Source organism: Protomyctophum parallelum (genome assembly GCF_964188405.1).
Source record: "Protomyctophum parallelum genome assembly, chromosome: 21".
NCBI classification, from domain to species: domain Eukaryota; kingdom Metazoa; phylum Chordata; class Actinopteri; order Myctophiformes; family Myctophidae; genus Protomyctophum; species Protomyctophum parallelum.
In genome coordinates, this window is record NC_139713.1 from 23,377,922 (window position 1) to 23,399,981 (window position 22,060).

The following is a 22,060-nucleotide window of genomic DNA, read 5'->3' on the forward strand; positions in this document are numbered from 1 at the left end:
CCCGGGCAAACGTCTGATTTCTCTTTTGGGTCACTAGCTAAAAAGTTTGGGAACCACTGCTCTAAGGGCCCAAGAAGAAGAAGAAGTGGGTTAGCTAGCTTGACTTGAGTTAGAATTTCATAGCAGTCCTCCTCTGGGACTGCCAGTCACTTCCTGGTCTCATTTCTCCCCGGCTTTTAATTGGCTGATTCATGTAGCCGATATTGACAAGAGTGTCCGGTGACCTGGTTGAAAATGGAAATGTCTTCTTAACCCACTTATAACCCCTTATGGGTTGCGCGGGGTCCCTGAGGGCTGCATGCTGGTTTTATTCTTTTTGCAGCGCTTGTCGCGATCTGCTATTTTCCTGCAAAAGCTTTCCCCACAATACGGATGCTGGGGTTTAAGTGGTGAAGCTAATTGCAGGCTTCAAATCAAAGACACAAGGCCATATTCACTTAGTATCCTGTTCTTCTCATATGATCAGCAACAGATGGGTATTCTTTTATCAAAATAAGAAACCCACCATCTGAAAGTGATCTACTAGTAAATGTTCAATGTGTCGTTTGGAGTTTTGACAATTTCACCTTTTCCCAAAGCAGTCTACGTATTTTCCTTCTATAAAGGTAACGCTATTTAAATAAGGTGGACAGTTTGCATTGAGTTGTAGAACTTGTAGTACACACACACACACACACACACACACACACACACACCCAATACAGTCTATATAAATATTCAGGCAGGTGAATTAATTACTAAAAATATCTAGGCTATTACCCCAATGTTCTCTGAGCCTGGATGTGTGGAGCTTCTCATGAGAACCGTGTGTGTGTGTGTGTGTGTGTGCAGCTCATCGCCTACTACAACGGAACCAACAAGGAGATTGTGTGGTCCCAGACAGAGAAGATCCAGTGGAGCAGTGGGCATCCACCTCTGGACAACCCTCCATGTGTCTTCTCCAGCGACGACCCCTCCTGCAACGACGGTACACGTTCTGTTTCTTCTCCAGAGACAACGACCGGAGGGCTGTCACAACCATTTAATACACATTCATTGTGTGTTTTTGCATTAAGCATTGGAACGTTTTGAATATAAATTACATTTGCGTTTGCCGTTTAGGCTTCTTAATAAAAAAGTGCACAGGGCAGATATGACCAATAACTGAAATATACCAAGAAATTACTGGCACTTTTATACATTTTATACTTCAAAAACGTGACACGTTGTAAGCTCGTAGATCAGCTATTTCTGCTTTTTTATGTATGAACATCTTTCAACATGAAACACGATTATGACGATTGACTATTATGACAAAATAATTGCGATTATCTCAAATAATTGCTATTAGACGATTGTGTAATAATTGTGACTAGTTACAACCCTAAACAACGGTTCTGTTTCCGTGTCTCTCGTACATGCCGTAACATTTTAACATGAGGAAGTCGTCTGGGAACAATTACGACATTGAGAGCCAGAGAACTTCCCAATACATAACCACCACAGACTTCGTGTGTGTGTGTGTGTGTGTGTGTGCGCGGTGGGGGACTAGTTTACAAGTCACCTTGTTTAGAAAACGCCCTGCAACAAGCCCGTTAGGGAGTGTATGGAACCAAATGGGTTCAGTGAGCTTAAGTCATACCAAACTGGGGGTCCTTGAAATAAAAATATGTTTGCGAAACGTATCTTGCTGTAGCTGCACAGTTGCAGCTGAATTCAGCCTGCTGTCAGATGTTTCACACCGGCTTAAAGTGAAACGAGGTTCAACAGAGGAGCGAACCGTTCACTGCAACTGATGTTTCCTCCATTATTTACAGTCTCGTAAATCAATTTAAACACGATAAGCAATAATGAATGTAGCGACGATGGCGTTTTTTCCCCCCTCCGTCCACTAAAAATGCAACAACTGTCACGTTCACAGTAAAAGAGAATTACAGGGACGGAATGAAACAGACGATCAAATTAGCATGCGAAGGAATGAGCCAAATTCAGAATACCATCGCAATTGCATGCTTTGGAATGGGAGATAACGAGTAGGACAATAAATCTCACTCTTTCTCCACAATCTGACTCCATCTGCAAATCATCTATTGAGTTATGAGCAGTGGTGAAAGTAGCCAAGTACATTTACTCAAGTACTGTACTTAAGTACAATATTGAGGTATTTTTACTTTACCGGAGTATTTCCCATTTTCAGTACTTTTACTTACTCCAACTCCACTACACTATATTTATTTGAAAACTTTAGTTACTTTATACATTAATGATTATACACTTCAGCCCTATATACATTTCGATCATTTGAAAATAGCCAATCTACAAGCTCGATGCTTTGTGAGCATGTAGATCAACCTATACGTTGTTATACCTTTGAATCCGGGAGCTACCACTGTGTCTCATTAGTTGTTCCTATACATGTAGCAAAATAATTATTTTTGAATACGAATTCTTGGTTTTCAGAAACCTTAGGGTAGGTTTTAGAAGGCGCATTGGCCTCCTCAGCAGGTCTAAATGGGGTAAGGTTAAAAGTATGGGTAGTAACAGGTCTACGTGAATGGGATTCATAATTTATATACTGTAAAACGTCTCTCTCGGACTGGGAAGTGTTATCTTTTATCACAAGTAGCTGTTACCCTTGAGCAGGCAATTCAAAGTGCTTAATAATACACAAAACATTTGAAAACAATTGAGACAGCACACAAAAACATTATAAAAGGGCATGTCTGAAAATTTAAATATTGTTCATATAAAACTGAATGAAATTAAAATGCACAAGAAATGAAAAAAAGTTAAAGGCAATGGCAAAAACAAAAAGGTAAAAAGAACAGAGTTGTGTAGCAGACCTGCAGTTCTCTGGGAGTTTGTTCCAGATGTGTGGTGTGTGTGTCCATAAAAATGAAACGCTACCTCCCTGTTTAGTTCAGACTCTGGCTTCAAGAAAGCAGACCTGTCCCTGATGACCTGAGAGCGGTCTGGACGGTTCAGAACGTAAGCGCAAGATCAGACATGGATTTTGGCGCTAAACCATTCAATGCTTTAGAATCTTTTTTTTCCCCGTTTTCTTTTTAACAGTTCTACTGCGAAACACGCGTTCCCCGCTATTTAATCCAATATTCTACGTTGCCGAGATTGTTTTATTACCTTTAGAGCATATGCTGAAGTATTTGCAGCTTTCAACCACGAAAATCCGGCGAAAAAAACCACAGTGCACAGCATGTTGTAGTCTAAACAAATGGCCCGTCCACTTGCATTGGGCTCAATTTCCCAGAAACCCTAGCAGCCCAGAGGATGACTTGATTTCCGGTTTCGTCATCATAACGCGACGGCCTCGTCACCAGGTCCGGGACAAATCCGTTGTTTCTTTTTAATTCTTTTAAAACGGCAAATTACGCGCAGTGGAACCCTGGATTAAACAATTTAAAGCCCTGAAAGTTTTAAAGTCAATTATTTGACAGACAGCGAGGGAGCGTGGAATGATACGATCCGCTTACTGTGTTATTAACCACCTACTGTAAAACCCCATGTGGTTTAGCGGAGTACCCCAGGGCTCTGTACCGGTATCTTTTCTGTCTTCTGTTAGTGTGGGGAAAGCTTTCACTGAAAATAGCTGATCGACAGTGGTGGAAAGTAACATTTACATGAGTACCATTTTGAGGTACAGTATTTTGAGAGTATTTCCAATACTTCTACTCCACTACATCTCTGTTCCAAATATTGTACTTTTACTATATGTTTATTTGAAAACTTTAGTTACTAGTTACTTTGTTGATTGAAAATTATTACAAAATATACATTAACCACTTCAGCCCTATATACATTTTGGCCAATTGAAAATAGCCGATCTACTATAGCTCGTCAGAGAAAGCCACGAAGGACAGACAAATATTCTTGTATTCTCTGGGCTTAGATTTGTAGTTCGTAGTTTGTACGGTATAATCAATAGTTAATTCATGTATATTGTAAATGTGATGGTAATGAAAATGCTTACCAAAGTGCGTGGGGGAGAATGGTATTTGATTCGTATGCAAGTGGACACGATTCAGGAAATCACACTACTGATACTGGCAACTGAGACTGAAGGATTTCACTGACGACATCTGTTAGGCATGCGCAGCGGTACTGCACAGTAACTAAGTACATTTACTTGAGTACTTAAGTACTTTTATTTTATCTGCATCTGTACTTTACTTGAGTATTCATATTTTTGAATACATGACTTTCACTGCACCACATTTCAAAGATAAACATTGTACTTTTGACTAGATTTCTAGGAAGACTATAAAAGACTAGAAAATATAGCTAAAATAGTCTATATACAATTTACAATTTAGGCATTTAGCAGACTCTCTTAATCCAGAGTGATGCGTTGCTCACAATGCGTTGTGAGCTTGTAGATCTGCTGTTGTGACTATAGAGGGTATATTTGCACGTGACATCATCATCATACCCGGAAGTTATGCGGGAACGCCTACTGAGTGCATAACGACTTTAAGACACTCACTTTATGCACGCGCTTTTGGACATAATGTTATTTCCCCGTTGGTCCTGCAGGTCAGCTGCCTCTCCTGGGGATCGTGGCTCTGGGATCGGGCTTGGCGCTCATCATCTTTGGAATCTCCAGTTTCCTCATTTACAGGTGAGTCTGTTCGGGTCCACACACACAAAGCCCAGCTTGAAACCACTTAAACCCTCTAGAAGTAAACCCTAGAACACTAAACCCAGGTGATTTTCACCCAGACGATTATATTTTTGTAATTTTCATCACGTTGTTGATGTCTGAGGTGGGTGGGTCTTTCAGTACCTTCATGATGCTCAGTGACATCATGTTGATGTCTGAGGTGGGTGGGTCTTTCAGTACCTTCATGATGCTCAGTGACATCATAATGTTGATGTCTGAGGTGCCCCGCGGTCATTTTCCGCTAACCTGAGCGGGGCTCCCTAGCCTGCTGGAGGGGCTCCCATCACCCCATGCACCCTCGAGAGAAAACAAAGGGGAAAAAATGCAGCCTTGAGCCTACCAATGTAACGTTGTGGTCTTGTGGAGCTGCTTGATCACCTCCTCCTCCTCCTCCTTTCCTTAAATTGCCAATACCAATAAATCCACACTAAAGTAGTGTGAATACTTCCACAGCCTAATTACTAAAGGATAAACTATCAGTCTTCTCCGAAATCTGTCAATCTTTGTCAACTCAGCATGTGTTGACAACGCATTGTATAGAAGCAGTGGCGGAACAACATTGGGCCGGGCCGGGGGGGTGAGACAGCACGACCGGGCCTCACCGAACCTGACGCTAAGCTCCACACTACAAACATTGTGTAAAAAATAAATAGGCTACTCATCTTTGTGTTCTGTTTCACCTTATTGCTGAGTGACGCACACAGGGAAAAGCAACAAGAAGGGGTTTAGAAGCGAAAAAGTCCGTTGTGGAGAAAAGGAAGTCCACACATATGCACTCCTAAGTCCTCACAGAGTGATTAGCCTATGAGTGACAGGTGCTGCCACTGGGGTGTGTGGGGGGAGATTTTAGTTGCGCTGCCTTCGACAGCGCTATATTTCTCCAGTAGCGGTGCCGAACCGAGAAAGTGACACATTATTTTGGATATAAAACTGCGCAGGTTTTTGCTTTGTTGATCGGTTTCGCGGATCGGTGGATTTTGCACGGCTGATCCGATCGATCGGCCACCGATTGATCGGAGCATCCCTAATCATAGAAGGTAGGTTTGTTTCCCTGCCCACATCCCTGGTTTTATCTACAGGCAGGTGTTTAGTATTAGTGTCATAGAGAAAAATCCCATACACCCACAATGCATTTTCACTGGACCATTCTCACATATCCCAGGAATGGATATGTGAATGGATATGACTGGGATATTTTTTTTGTGAAAAGTCATGATGAAATATTAAAGAGTACCTCAAGTTGCCATGTATTGCTGTACTTCAATATAATTTGATGATACTTTTCTTTTATGGAATATCTTACATTGGGTAAAATATTCCCGTGTTTAGTGATGGTGTGACAAACTCTGGCTCTGGACTTGGACCGCTTTTTTTCCTGTCTACACCAAAGAGGGAGCTAGAGAGAGAGAGAGAGAGAGAGAGAGAGAGCCAGAGAGGGGCTTTTAAGTAAAGTAAAAATACCCCAACATTGTACTTAAACAGTACTTGCGTAAATGTAACTTCCACCACTGCAGGTGATGTCTTTAAAACGGTGGAGAACTGTGTCAGTTGCCAAGTGAACTCAGACACTGGCCCAGCAACTGAATACTTGAACGGTTATGCTCGTTTAATGACCGTGAGTGTGTGTTCTGTTAACCACTTCAAACCCTCTGTATAGTAGGCATGTAACGACTCACTAGTACACCGTCTCACCATACCATACGATGTTTTGTCTGTCTGTCTGTATGCCCATCCATTCCCACCCTGGGCAAGACCTAAGCTGAAAAGACTATCAGCGGAAGTTGTGGGATTTTAGCGGGAGTGAAATCGTTGATGCTTTACAAATCAGTTTACATTCTCCGCAAATGAAGTGTTGTGATTGGTCGGGAAAATATCGTATCCGGGGGAAATACATTTGACGGCTGTTCCGGAGGATACAACCGCCGATAGCTTCTCTGCCTTAGGTTGTGACCAGGCTTTTCTTTTCGCAGATAAGTAAGCCTGGGACCGAGTCTAATCCATTCCTCTGTCCGATATCTCAAAAACAATTCGTTGGAGTAAATGGCAAATGGTTCATTAGATAGCACTTTTATCCAAAGCACTTTACATTTACAGTGCAATGCATTTCATTCATCCATTCGTGCGCACGCACGTGCGCGCATGCACGCACGCGAACACACACACACCAATGGCAGAGGACAGCATGTAATTTACCGACCTGCTAATCGGGAGCAGTTAGGGGGTCAGTGACACGATGACACTTTGACATTAACCCGGGGGGGTTAGAACCATAGACCGTAGAAAGGCGCTGCGTAGCTCAAACACATGCTTTCTGTGGACAAAATAATAGTAGTAAATGACAAATGTTCAGATAGTAAATAGCAAATTATGTTCAGTAAATGGCAAATGTTCAGTTTTTATTCAGTTTTGTTAGAGTGTAGTGGATTGGATTGGAGATATCTCTAAATCTAATGAGTGGACTGCCATGAAACTTGCTGCGAAGACTACCAGTGCAATCATGCTTCCTTGAGAATAAAGTCTACTGATTTGACGGTCCCATGGTCTTATATCTAGCGCCACCCTTAGGCCAAAATGCACTGCCTACTTTTTTAATTCACTTTACAATCTTTTGCTGCCGTTGATGTGTTGATCCTTCAGTGAATGTTCAATAAACAGTATGGCCCTCTCTCTCCACTCACAAACCACTCTGATCCGTATAGCTAGCACATGGGTTCTCAAAGTGCGGCCCCTCTGGATTCCTTGAGGGGGTTCCAAATGGACCCTTACAGGTCCATTTGTCCACTTTCAGAATTTAAATGTAAAAGTTTGAGAACCACTGATCTAGCAGTAATTATGTTTATGATGATTAATGATGTTATTCAGTTGAAGTTCTCTGCTGTAGATCTCCATGGACACTCTGTCAACAATTTACTAAAAAGAACGGACTGTTCTTGGCTTTCATTTCTAAAAGCTTCAAATTACATTTTGATAAATGGCACAGATTATGCATTTGTGTTAAATATATTGAGTATGTTCAGTTTTAATTATACAAATAGTTAATCACGAGCACCCCGACCTTCTTAGCTACTGAACGTCTTTCATATTAATGTGTTTGACGCGGAGGACAAATCCTGCATGTAATATCTCAAATTAATGTTTTCCTCAGTTAGTATTCTCTTGGAGGCAACATTTAAAACATCAATAAAATAACGAATGCAAAACTAACACAAAACACAAAACAAACATGTTTCGCCATTTATGTAGCGATTTGGAGGCAGACATATTTTGCATGTGCATTTTGTTTTGTTTTCTTCATAATTCATTTTTGCCACAAAATCGGATACATTTTTGGAAAAGATTAACACATGAAGATGTCAACCCAATCCGAATGGATTTTAATCAGAGGAATAACTGAAGACAGATGGAGGAGTTGCATGCCAACCTGAGGTAAATCCACTAAACCTTGCATTCAGCGTTTTCAAATCCAATTTCAAACTCAAATAAGCATAAGTTAGTTTAAATAACTGTGACGCGTGGTCTCACTTCTAACACCGTTCACGCTGCATGTTCTGCTCTGGTTCACAGGAGAAAGGCAAGGAGCTACACCATGGCCAGAGGTACCATCCTAACTAGCTAGTCTGCCTCAGCCCTTGTTTGGTAAGTGTGAAGTATAACATTCATCTGCAAGCCGGAGACCTTTTCAGCGTTCTTTAGCCTGCAACCGAAATGCAATGGCTGTTTTATACTTGGTCGTGTACGCTGTGCCGCGCACCAAAAATAGCCGATCTAAGCTCAGAAGGTGAGCATGTAGATCAGCTATTTCCGGTGTGACACTGCATATATAAATCAACCGTAACATTTTAGTCCCTTCCCGGTACCCAGGCTCATGAAAACACTTGTCTTGTGGGAACCCGCCATAAATGCCTGGGATCCATTTTGGGCCCTGGTGACCTCTCAGGGTTAGGTTAACAGGCTCTGCTAATGTGTCTTGCGTGTTTACAAACATTACAAATGTTAGCAGAGGAGACCTCTCTGTGCTGCTGTTAGATCAAAACTTTGTAACTGTATCCTCTTGACATAAAAAAAAAAAAGATCACATCGGTTTTGTTTGAAACGTTTTCATAGGATTGTGAAATAACTTCAGAGGCCCTAATCAGTTTATTTTTGTTTCTTTTGTCTATAAATGGTCATTTTAAGTTAAAGCAAAAACATAAAAAATCTTCAAAATTTGAGGTACGAGGTTATCTTTTTCTTTGACAGTGTTTTCTTTTGGAGTGTGTTTTGTTAAGTAGCTAAAGCTAATCCCTTTCTGTCTTACCAGACTAATAAATGGAGTCGCTGACGGACAATGGCGGACGACAGAGCTACACCACACACAAGTCCCACTGTTGACAGACGTCTATACTTAGCACTAGAGCTGTAATGAATGTATGGTAACACTTAACTTTAAGGGCTGGTCTATTATGCATTGTAATAACACAAATAATGCATTATAATGCACTTATAAGGCTTAATGACACTTATAAATATTTATAATCACTTATAACTTACAACTTATAACAAGGATTATGAAGTAGTACACGTGCTGGTCACAACGCATTATGAGCTCATGCAGTGGAACAGTACATTACAACTGCCATAACTTTGTCAGTTATTTGTCTTTGTTATAAGTTGTTGTGAATAATTATAAACATTTATAGTGTGTACATAAGTGTTATGAAGCCTATTAAGTGCATTACATTATAAATGTGATTAAAATGCATTATAGACCTTTATGTATAGTGTTACCGAAAGTTTAGCATTATGGACATTCTAAACTATAACGGTCCGCTAACCAGGTGATCTTACAGTAGCAACATCAAGTTGTTATTATGGAAAAGGGTAGGGCTACTGTATGTGTGTGGGGACATATTAGTGCATCACTGGACTGAAAAGTTAGGATAATGTGCTGCAATTGAGCTAAACTACTGCAATTGTAAAAGTGTGTGCAATTTAAAATTCCTGGGGAGAGTAAGTAATTCAATAAAAGGCTAACTAACTATTTGGAATGTCTGCTTCTTGCTGCATCTAAGTGAATTTTTTTTTGTTAGTTTTTAGTTTTATTTTTCATTTTTTTTCACACATGTCCACAAGCTATTAGCTATTTTTATGGCAAAGAGATTTGAGTGTCGATGGGGGGGTGGGAGTCCAGAGCTGATGGGTTATATGCACACACACACACCATTTTAGAAAGAACTTGGGCCCCAATCCCTACTTCCTACACAGGTGTTACCGATGATACTAATGAAGGCTCTGTTGATCAAACAGAGTCAGGTTGTGCATGTTGGCTCACTGGAAACACTCTGCTACACCAGTGGGTCTCAAATTGTCCTTGAGTGGGTTCCAAATGGCCCTGTACGGGTGTTTAACTCTGAGAGTGTACAAATGGAACCACATGGACCCGTAAGGGTCCGTTTGGTTCCATTCGTACACTCAGAGTTATGGGGGTCCTCGTGTTAGTTATGGGGGGTCCTCTGCAGTCTGCACACTAAATGGAACGGATCCTTAATTGGTATCATCTGTAACACCTGTGTAGGAAGTAGGAAGAGTTATTCCGTGTGCATAAAGCCCATTCCAGTTGGTCCAGTTCACTATAACGTCCACAAGGTTTAGGACGGTGGTCAAGCCTTACTTATAATGAAGAGTGACTGTGTGGATTGAGAGTCTAGAGGTCTGCTTCCCATCGCTGGTACAGTGAGGTGCAGTGGTGCATTGTACTCAAGCACTGTAAGTTTAAGTACAATTTTGAGATATTTGTACTTTTCTTGAGTATTTCCAATTTCCAATACTTTTACTTCTACTCCACTACATCTCAGAGTCAAATATTGCACTTTTACTACACTACAGTTATTTGAAAACTTTAGTTTATTATTTACTATTATTTATTACAAAACATACATTAATTAAGCACTTCGCCTATATATTAAAAAAATAGCCGATCTACAAGCTCACAATGAAGATCTGCTGTTTAAAAAAAATGTTTATACATTTGAAAACTTGAAATGGAATGTCCCATTTCAAGTATAATGAGTACAATGATGTATAATGAGTACTTTTACTTTTGGTACTTCAAGTACATTTTGATGGTAATGTTCTTGTAATGATTTTTAGTAAATTTTGATTACAGGACTTTTACTTGTAACAGTATTTCTGCATGGCAGTGTACTTCAAGTACATTTTGATGGCAATGTTCTTGTAATGATTTTTTGGTACATTTTGATTACAGGACTTTTACTTGTAACAGAGTATTTCTGCATGGCACTATTGATACTTTGAATTAAGTAATGAAGTAAGAACTTTCCCACCACTGTGTGAGGTGTAAACCGGGCCGTAGTGTGTGAGGGTACACTGAGCAGAGAGAGAGGTAGGCTCTGTTGTTTTAATGGAGGGGTTGGTCCAACCAGAGGTATTCACATATGGGATTTATGAAACAATAGCCCTAGTGTGGAGCCCCACACTTTAACTCCTCTGCAGGCTGCCAGGCCTCTCTAAACAAGGGTCTTTAAATAGCAAAATACCTTTTTTTTTTTTTTCGTGGAGGGAGGAGAGAAGGGGGAGGGGTACTGGTGGCTTAATGGTGTTTCCTGCCTGCTCATATAGGTTAGCTACAAGCAGTGTTTCCCAAATAATCGGTCGGGGACCCACTTTTTGAGCCACGGAGTGAGTCGCGAGTAAATATCCGATCTTTCACTATTACATAAATAGTGCTTAAGTGGTTCTTTCATAGTGTATTTTTGTACTTCTGACTTCTGTGCACCGACTTCATCTTTGGTTCTCTGCCGAAACGAAGTTTGCCAACCAACAGACTAGTCTACATGTGCCACTCCCCCATGATGATGTGACATTTCCATTCTATAGTAGAGCGCATCCAGAAACGCAACAAGCCCAGACGCCAAAACCAGGATTATTCAGAGACCCTGCGATAGTTTTCAGACTAAAAAGAAAAAACAAAGCGAGAAAGAAGTTGCTTCTGGGCCCAACTAGGGTGGTTGGGCTGAAGGGCGAAGCGCAGCGATAATGCAAACGCTGCAATAAGTTCCCCAAGTCTGGAAGTGTTTTACACCTTTCAGAAGGATTGGAATGTGTGGGCTCTGCTGTTTTTTCATTAAAAGAAAAGAAAAAATAGTAACCTGTTTCAACTCCAAAGTGACCCCCTCAAAATGTCTCACTTTTCCCCAAACTTTTGACCATGCTCAAAAAGATGCCACGGTTCAATTCTTAGAAGCCGTTTTGCTGTAAATTGGCGAATGACGTGAAACAATGGCCCCTCTTGAGAGCACTGCCAGATGTGTTAATTCACTAGGAAGAGTTTTCTTCTTTTTTTGCTTTGTGTGTCTGCCAATTTAGTCTGGCTGTTTTAAAAATAACGTTCAAAAACATGTCAGAGCTGTCGCCGACATACATATTCTAACCTGACTTATTAAACCTGGCTGTTACATTATGGTATGCACTGTACTGTAGGTATTTGTTTTTAAGCGCTTGTTTGAAGAGGCCCATTCTTCAGTACAGTATTATGTAAATATCAATCTTCAGGCTAATAGTTGAACCACTGTTCATTACATATAGCACGCAGATGAGTTACAGATACAGTACTTACTTTAAGAACCCTCTAACCACTGGTGTTCCTGGATGTCAAAATAATTGTATTGATTGATATAAAAGTTTTTATTGACAGAGCGTATATCGTCTCTGTCGGGTGGAAACCTTATGTCCAAAACTGTTACTGTACTTTTGATTGATAGCAGATCTGCAAGCTCAAAACGTGTCGCTTTGCACCACTTTTCGAGACTCTTTTCTGCTACTGTTAGATGATGCTTTTGTGTGACCCTGTAGTGTTATCAAGAAGGACGTTAATGTACGGAAAAAAAACACACAAGAAGTTGGAATATAGCGAGAGGTTTCTGTCCAACAGCAATGATATACATGACTATATATCTGTCAGAGGTTAAAACACCATTGGTCCATCAGTTTGGGAGATGATCTCCGGACACACAAACAGACACGAACAGACCCTCTTATAGACCGCTACAGTAAGCTAGACTGCTACAGAGCAACGCTGTAAAAAGTTACAAAGTGACAGAATGCAAATATAGCAACTGAGATTCAAACTGGTAGGCTAGTAGCTACATGAATTGTCTGGGGGATCCCCAGCTAAATTATTTATAGTTAGGAACCAAATGGAACCTTATGGGACTAACTCCTTGAGAGAATGTACAAATGGAACCAAATGGACCCATACGGCTCCATCTGGTCACTCTCAGAGTTATGGGGGTCCGTGACTCTAATGCATTCCAACCACTCGTCCTAAAAACCATGAAAAATGTGCCCTTAACCAAAGCATCAGTTTTTGTGCTTGTTTGTTGTGTTTTGTTTCATATTTCTGTGCTGTCTGTCTGTGGATTTGACTGATTGCTTTTCCTTCTGCAGGAAACTGAAACTGGAGAAAGAGCTGGCTGGAATGCTGTGGAGGATCCGATGGGAGGATCTTCAGTTCGAGAGCCCCAACAAGTACTACAAAAAGGCCGGCAGTCGGCTGACCCTCTCCCAGGTACTGTTATACTGTAGTTACTGTATAGGCTGACCCTCTCCTAGGTACTGTTATACTGTAGTTACTGTATAGGCTGACCCTCTCCTAGGTACTGTTATACTGTAGTTACTGTAGGGCTGACCCTCTCCCAGGTACTGTTATACTGTAGTTACTGTATAGGCTGACCCTCTCCCAGGTACTGTTATACTGTAGTTACTGTATAGGCTGACCCTCTCCTAGGTACTGTTATACTGTAGTTACTGTATAGGCTGACCCTCTCCCAGGTACTGTTATACTGTAGTTACTGTAGGGCTGACCCTCTCCCAGGTACTGTTATACTGTAGTTACTGTATAGGCTGACCCTCTCCCAGGTACTGTTATACTGTAGTTACTGTATAGTCTGACCCTCTCCCAGGTACTGTTATACTGTAGTTACTGTATAGGCTGACCCTCTCCCATGTACTGTTATACTGTAGTTACTGTATAGGTTGACCCTCTCCCAGGTACTGTTATACTGTATTTACTGTATAGTCTGACCCTCTCCCAGGTACTGTTATACTGTAGTTACTGTAGGGCTGACCCTCTCCCATGTACTGTTATACTGTAGTTACTGTAGGGCTGACCCTCTCCCAGGTACTGTTATACTGTAGTTACTGTAGGGCTGACCCTCTCCCATGTACTGTTATACTGTAGTTACTGTAGGGCTGACCCTCTCCCAGGTACTGTTATACTGTAGTTACTGTATAGTCTGACCCTCTCCCAGGTACTGTTATACTGTAGTTACTGTAGGGCTGACCCTCTCCCAGGTACTGCTATACTGTAGTTACTGTATAGTCTGACCCTCTCCCATGTACTGTTATACTGTAGTTACTGTATAGGTTGACCCTCTCCCATGTACTGTTATACTGTAGTTACTGTATAGTCTGACCCTCTCCCATGTACTGTTATACTGTAGTTACTGTATAGGCTGACCCTCTCCCAGATACTGTTATACTGTAGTTACTGTAGGGCTGACCCTCTCCCAGGTACTGTTATACTGTAGTTACTGTATAGGCTGACCCTCTCCCATGTACTGTTATACTGTAGTTACTGTAGGGCTGACCCTCTCCCAGATACTGTTATACTGTAGTTACTGTATAGTCTGACCCTCTCCCAGGTACTGTTATACTGTAGTTACTGTAGGGCTGACCCTCTCACAGGTACTGTTATACTGTAGTTACTGTAGGGCTGACCCTCTCCCAGGTACTGTTATACTGTAGTTACTGTAGGGCTGACCCTCTCCCATGTACTGTTATACTGTAGTTACTGTAGGGCTGACCCTCTCCCAGGTACTGTTATACTGTAGTTACTGTATAGTCTGACCCTCTCCCAGGTACTGTTATACTGTAGTTACTGTAGGGCTGACCCTCTCCCAGGTACTGTTATACTGTAGTTACTGTAGGGCTGACCCTCTCCCAGGTACTGTTATACTGTAGTTACTGTATAGTCTGACCCTCTCCCATGTACTGTTATACTGTAGTTACTGTATAGGTTGACCCTCTCCCATGTACTGTTATACTGTAGTTACTGTATAGTCTGACCCTCTCCCATGTACTGTTATACTGTAGTTACTGTATAGGTTGACCCTCTCCCAGATACTGTTATACTGTAGTTACTGTATAGGTTGACCCTCTCCCATGTACTGTTATACTGTAGTTACTGTATAGTCTGACCCTCTCCCATGTACTGTTATACTGTAGTTACTGTATAGGCTGACCCTCTCCCAGGTACTGTTATACTGTAGTTACTGTAGGGCTGACCCTCTCCCAGGTACTGTTATACTGTAGTTACTGTATAGTCTGACCCTCTCCCAGGTACTGTTATACTGTAGTTACTGTATAGTCTGACCCTCTCCCATGTACTGTTATACTGTAGTTACTGTAGGGCTGACCCTCTCCCAGATACTGTTATACTGTAGTTACTGTATAGGCTGACCCTCTCCCATGTACTGTTATACTGTAGTTACTGTAGGGCTGACCCTCTCCCAGATACTGTTATACTGTAGTTACTGTATAGTCTGACCCTCTCCCATGTACTGTTATACTGTAGTTACTGTATAGTCTGACCCTCTCCCATGTACTGTTATACTGTAGTTACTGTATAGTCTGACCCTCTCCCAGGTACTGTTATACTGTAGTTACTGTATAGGCTGACCCTCTCCCAGGTACTGTTATACTGTAGTTACTGTAGGGCTGACCCTCTCCCATGTACTGTTATACTGTAGTTACTGTAGGGCTGACCCTCTCCCAGGTACTGTTATACTGTAGTTACTGTATAGTCTGACCCTCTCCCAGGTACTGTTATACTGTAGTTACTGTAGGGCTGACCCTCTCCCAGGTACTGTTATACTGTAGTTACTGTAGGGCTGACCCTCTCCCAGGTACTGCTATACTGTAGTTACTGTATAGTCTGACCCTCTCCCATGTACTGTTATACTGTAGTTACTGTATAGGTTGACCCTCTCCCATGTACTGTTATACTGTAGTTACTGTATAGTCTGACCCTCTCCCATGTACTGTTATACTGTAGTTACTGTATAGGTTGACCCTCTCCCAGATACTGTTATACTGTAGTTACTGTATAGTCTGACCCTCTCCCATGTACTGTTATACTGTAGTTACTGTATAGTCTGACCCTCTCCCAGGTACTGTTATACTGTAGTTACTGTATAGGCTGACCCTCTCCCATGTACTGTTATACTGTAGTTACTGTAGGGCTGACCCTCTCCCATGTACTGTTATACTGTAGTTACTGTATAGGCTGACCCTCTCCCATGTACTGTTATACTGTAGTTACTGTAGGGCTGACCCTCTCCCAGATACTGTTATACTGTAGTTACTGTATAGTCTGACCCTCTCCCAGGTACTGTTATACTGTAGTTACTGTAGGGCTGACCCTCTCCCAGATACTGTTATACTGTAGTTACTGTAGGGCTGACCCTCTCCCAGGTACTGTTATACTGTAGTTACTGTATAGTCTGACCCTCTCCCATGTACTGTTATACTGTAGTTACTGTATAGTCTGACCCTCTCCCAGGTACTGTTATACTGTAGTTACTGTATAGTCTGACCCTCTCCCAGATACTGTTATACTGTAGTTACTGTAGGGCTGACCCTCTCCCAGGTACTGTTATACTGTAGTTACTGTATAGGCTGACCCTCTCCCATGTACTGTTATACTGTAGTTACTGTATAGGCTGACCCTCTCCCATGTACTGTTATACTGTAGTTACTGTATAGGCTGACCCTCTCCCATGTACTGTTATACTGTAGTTACTGTATAGGCTGACCCTCTCACAGGTACTGTTATACTGTAGTTACTGTAGGGCTGACCCTCTCCCAGGTACTGTTATACTGTAGTTACTGTATAGTCTGACCCTCTCCCATGTACTGTTATACTGTAGTTACTGTATAGGTTGACCCTCTCCCAGATACTGTTATACTGTAGTTACTGTATAGTCTGACCCTCTCCCATGTACTGTTATACTGTAGTTACTGTATAGGCTGACCCTCTCCCAGATACTGTTATACTGTAGTTACTGTAGGGCTGACCCTCTCCCAGGTACTGTTATACTGTAGTTACTGTATAGGCTGACCCTCTCCCATGTACTGTTATACTGTAGTTACTGTATAGGCTGACCCTCTCCCAGGTACTGTTATACTGTAGTTACTGTATAGGCTGACCCTCTCCCAGATACTGTTATACTGTAGTTACTGTAGGGCTGACCCTCTCCCATGTACTGTTATACTGTAGTTACTGTATAGTCTGACCCTCTCCCAGATACTGTTATACTGTAGTTACTGTATAGGTTGACCCTCTCCCATGTACTGTTATACTGTAGTTACTGTATAGGTTGACCCTCTCCCATGTACTGTTATACTGTAGTTACTGTATAGGTTGACCCTCTCCCAGGTACTGTTATACTGTAGTTACTGTATAGGTTGACCCTCTCCCATGTACTGTTATACTGTAGTTACTGTATAGGTTGACCCTCTCCCATGTACTGTTATACTGTAGTTACTGTATAGGCTGACCCTCTCCCAGATACTGTTATACTGTAGTTACTGTATAGTCTGACCCTCTCCCATGTACTGTTATACTGTAGTTACTGTATAGTCTGACCCTCTCCCAGGTACTGTTATACTGTAGTTACTGTATAGGTTGACCCTCTCCCAGGTACTGTTATACTGTAGTTACTGTATAGGCTGACCCTCTCCCAGGTACTGTTATAATGTAGTTACTGTAGGGCTGACCCTCTCCCAGGTACTGTTATACTGTAGTTACTGTAGGGCTGACCCTCTCCCAGATACTGTTATACTGTAGGGCTGACCCTCTCCCAGGTACTGTTATACTGTAGTTACTGTATTCTGGTACTGTTATACTGTACTCACTGTATAGTCTTCTGGCCTAATCTCATTTATACTTAACCACTTACAGCCCATATGGTTTACCATGGAGTCCCTCAGGGCGCTATAGTAGTGTCTTGTCTTTTTTCTGTTATTGTGGGGAAAGGTTTAGCTGAAAATAGCAGATCGACAAGCAATGCGACCCGCTGCTATTCTTTGCGAACGCTTTCCCAACAACACGGACGCTGGGCTTTAATTTGTTCATCTATAACTAATTGATACATGCTGTTAGATTAAATATCAGTTCATTTCAACACTAAATTACACTTTAGAGTTTAGCATTTTAAAATGTATTTCATTTGGGTGTTATGTTAGCATTTGTGTGTGTTCAGGGTTTAAGAAAAGGCATCTACATTTCTATTAGAAACACTAAATGTTACGGCTCCATTTTGATTACTGGTCAGTGGTCATTCAGAGTGATCTCATGATGTGTTGGCAGCCCACGGACGTTTCTACACAATTTTGAGCTTAATATCGCCTTTTTTCCACAGTAGTGCTGGCAAAGCCTCAAGCTTGCGATTAAGAAGCTGTTGTTTTTCTGGCAGTTTGCGATGCCATCTCTGCCAGTGGGAAAGACTGGGTACTGGGTAAAGACTCTCATTGCAGTGCCAGTACCATGGGTCCCATTCATACTCAAGTACCAGGAGTACTGTATCTGTGTTTCTGGTTCCTCCTGTGATGTGATTGATTGATTGATCATTGATCATTAATTGTTGAAAGGCTTCCCAGTGGTCTGTGGAAGGTGACTGTCTTTGTGGTGGGACTCGAGTCACATATTATGATGTGATTGTTAGTATAAGCCACAGTCTGGCAGCGATCCCTAAATATACCCCATCACTTTCTAAAAGTATCAAGTTCTGTTGTTCCAGGACTAATGCTTCTCACGGGACGGATATATAATTATTTTTTAACTCTAACCCTAAAGCCTCAATTGTACTTAGTTGTGGTGTTGCGCACCGATGATGATAGCTGATCTTCAAGCCCACTTGCAGATGAGCTACTAACTAGGTATAAATCAGGCATGACTCCCAGCTGTAACCCCAAAATATATCTATACCTCTAAAATAATGTCTAATCCTAAACCCAAGCTGAATCCTCACAATGTCTATAGCTCACATTCTACCATACCTGTGGGGATATTTGGCCCTCACAAGTATAGCCTAGTAATTTTATGCACGCACGCATGCACACACAGACACACACACGCATGTGCGCACACACACACACACACACACACACACACACACACACACACACACACACACACACACACACACACACACACACACACACACACAGAGAGAGTGGAGAGAGAGAGAGAGCCAGTGCACATGTGCAAGCATTCATGCATGCACACACGTGCAAGCGTTCATGGCAGCACATGCGCACACCTTTTTCATTACTGGTTTTCAGCCCAGTTCCTGCATGATAACTGTGGAAAACACGGTCCTTCTCCAGGCCCTGTATGTAGTTTCCAGCCTGCCATGTGTTGGCAGTATCTGCAGGAGTGTTCATTTCGTCGACTAAAACGAAATATAGTAAGTCTTATTTATGCAAAACCTAAATGAGCTATGATGACAAACTATGGCAAAACAATTTTTGATTAGCCTTTTTCACTGGCAAAAAGTAAATAAAAACGAACTGACTAAAACTATGACGAAAAATCGACTGGCAAAAACGAAATAAAAACTAAGCAATGATGACTTAAACTATGACTAAATATATATTGACAATTTCGTCAACAAATGTTAGGCAGGGACTAGTGGAGAAGTCACGCTCTACACTGATTCATATTTATATACGTACTTGTTGTTCTATAAACTAATCATGTTCGTGGCCACGGACAGTCGGACACCCATCTGAAAATATTTTGTGCCAGCCTGCCAGGGACCCCCAGAAGAGAAGATTTGTGGAAAAGACAATCTGAATTATAATTTTTTTTAAACACGTTTTGATATTTTTCAAAAATCATCAAAAACGGCAGATAGAATACTTTATTTGCCATTTGCACAAGTGCATAGGAAATCTTGGAGCGCAGCTCCCATTGGTCAGCATTAAAAAAAGGAGGGACCGGTGAGAAAAGAAACACAGAGCATCCAATCCTAGAATAAATAAGTGCTTCATAATCTACCTAGAAACATTACATATTCAGTTCATCTATCATGATAGAATAACTAAGTACAGTGCTTCATAATCTGCCTAAGATGCACAAGCTTGCAGAGCTGTGAGCTTGTGCATCTGATATTGTTGAATAGCCAACGTATAAATGCATAAAGTCCCCACCAAGGACCTCTGGGTCCCGGGACCCCACTTTGACAACCAGTGAACTACTGACCCCTCCCTCTGCATGCAGTGGGCGCGCTCCATTTCTATTCACGCTGTGCCCTGCAGACGTCTGTCCAAGGTTTGGAGTTTAACAATATATGGAAAGAGGACATTTTCTCAAACGTAGGTGGAAATAAATACAAGCCAGCCGCCCACGAATGAAGCTCATCCTCGCTGTGTCTGGCAGAAACCTTGTATCTCCATATTTCATATTTTGTATACAGCATATCCATCATTTGTTTTCTTTATTCTTTTTTTATCATACATTAATTTCATTAATCACTGGACCCGAGTTACATCTGCACTTGGTCTGCTGTTGTTGTCCCCCGTATAGGGGAGCTGGGGTTCAAGTAGTTAATTAACGCTGTCGTGCAAAAGTAGGGACAACAGTCACAGCATTAATGGTGGGCAGGAAAATCATTGTTAAGGAATGGAAGTCTGAGGATTTGCCTCCAGCACATGTATGGTTCACTCAGCTTGGTATTGTGGCTGCTTTGGAGAGGTTATCCTTTAAGATGAATAATCAGTTAAATATGATTCGAAGTGGAACGTGTTCCTCAGTCATGTTGCAGGTCCTTGATGTGATCCATGGTCAGGCAATGCCCTTTTGATTGTTTACTGTATTAGTATACATATGATACGGTTGATGATGCTGCGTGTTTGGTCGTGTAAACTAATTTAAACTTTTAATTTGATTTATTTTTATTTTTATTTGTTTGTGTTTATGTTGTTGTTTGTTTTTTCTGTATTTGTAAAAAATCCAAATAAAGTACTGATCATAAAAATAAAGTAGGGACAACAGTCGATCGATCGCCTCACAACGGATCGCGTTGTGATGTGTTTTGAGCTTGTAGATCGGCAATTTTGAAAGTTCCCTAAAATGTTATCTACAATGACATGCCCATATTAGGGATGCAAAGTTGAAAAAGATTTAAGATTTAACCAATGGAAAGTGCAAACAAAATCTTTTAAGTTAACTTAATAATACAATATGTAACTATAATACTAATGATTTTATTATTTTAATGATTTCCTGGAAAGTAACAGTTTTTGGACATAGGTTTCCAGTCAACAGTGACTGGGAGTGTTATAATGAATGTTTTAATCATTTTACATTTATGCATTTATACGACGGTGTGTTGCGAAGGGATACAGGGAAAGCACATCGTTGCTGTCTGGTAGAATCCTCATCTCCATATTTTAACTTTGTATTCATTTTTATTATTTTTTTGTAAATATCGCCCTACTTCGTCATACTAACTACAGTGTCACACGTTTTGAGCTTGTAGGTCGCCTGTCATTTAGCTATTTATTTAATTTGAATCCCGAAAAGTAACAGTTTAATGGCCATACTGTACAGTATGTGGTTCCCATCCGACAGCAACGAACATGATTTGTGATTAGCCCCAACTGACTTTGGGCTACTGTATACCTCAACAAAAAACGGCGCCATATAAACCAGGCTTAGATGCATTTGTTGTTCTCTTCTACTCTTCTCATCCTCCACAAATACCTAACACATGATGTTTGTCCCATCCTTCTGTTTCCACCTTGTCCTTGCAGAGGGGCTCCAGCTACGGTTCCTTGATAACTGCCCATGGAAAATATCAGCTATTTGCGAAAACGGGCTATTTTAAGGTAAGGATTTAGTGAGTTCTGACATTTTCAACTCCTGCGCTCTTTCCTTTCCCGCCCACACGCGCGCACACACGCTCACAGAGAAAACGGCGAGGGGAGAGAGAGAGAGCGAGAAAGAGAGAGAGAGGCTGTGTGGGCGAGCACAGCGAGTCGGTTTTTAATGTGAGCTGCAGAGCGAGTGGTGTTTTTTTCTGGTGGTCTTTTTCTCTCTCTACTCCCACCTCACAGTCTGGACATGGCCGTCAGCCTTCTCGTTATTGTTAATTTATCTTTTTCGGAGAGGGATCGAGAGAGGTGAGAGGAAAGGTTGGAAAAGACGGGAGCGCCCACACTGAAATAACGAGGTGTTCCGTTTTTCTTTGGAGGTTCAAGCCTCGTGGTCTTTATGTCACCGGTACATAGAGTAAAAAAACCAAAAAAAAAAGTTCCCTGATTATGTTAATAAGTAAT

The 22,060-nt window shown here is 41.4% G+C and overlaps 1 protein-coding gene across 1 annotated transcript in view; it reads left to right on the forward strand.

Annotated features, from left to right (window-relative positions):
- The window catches only part of npr2 (natriuretic peptide receptor 2), an 82,885-nt gene that overhangs the window by 19,652 nt on the left and 41,173 nt on the right, over positions 1-22,060 (forward strand). The window contains exons 6-9 of the mRNA XM_083794008.1: positions 832-967; positions 4,531-4,615; positions 13,103-13,223; positions 21,536-21,610. Coding sequence (XP_083650134.1) covers positions 832-967; positions 4,531-4,615; positions 13,103-13,223; positions 21,536-21,610 — 417 coding nt within the window. The remainder of the gene's footprint in view (positions 1-831; positions 968-4,530; positions 4,616-13,102; positions 13,224-21,535; positions 21,611-22,060) is intronic.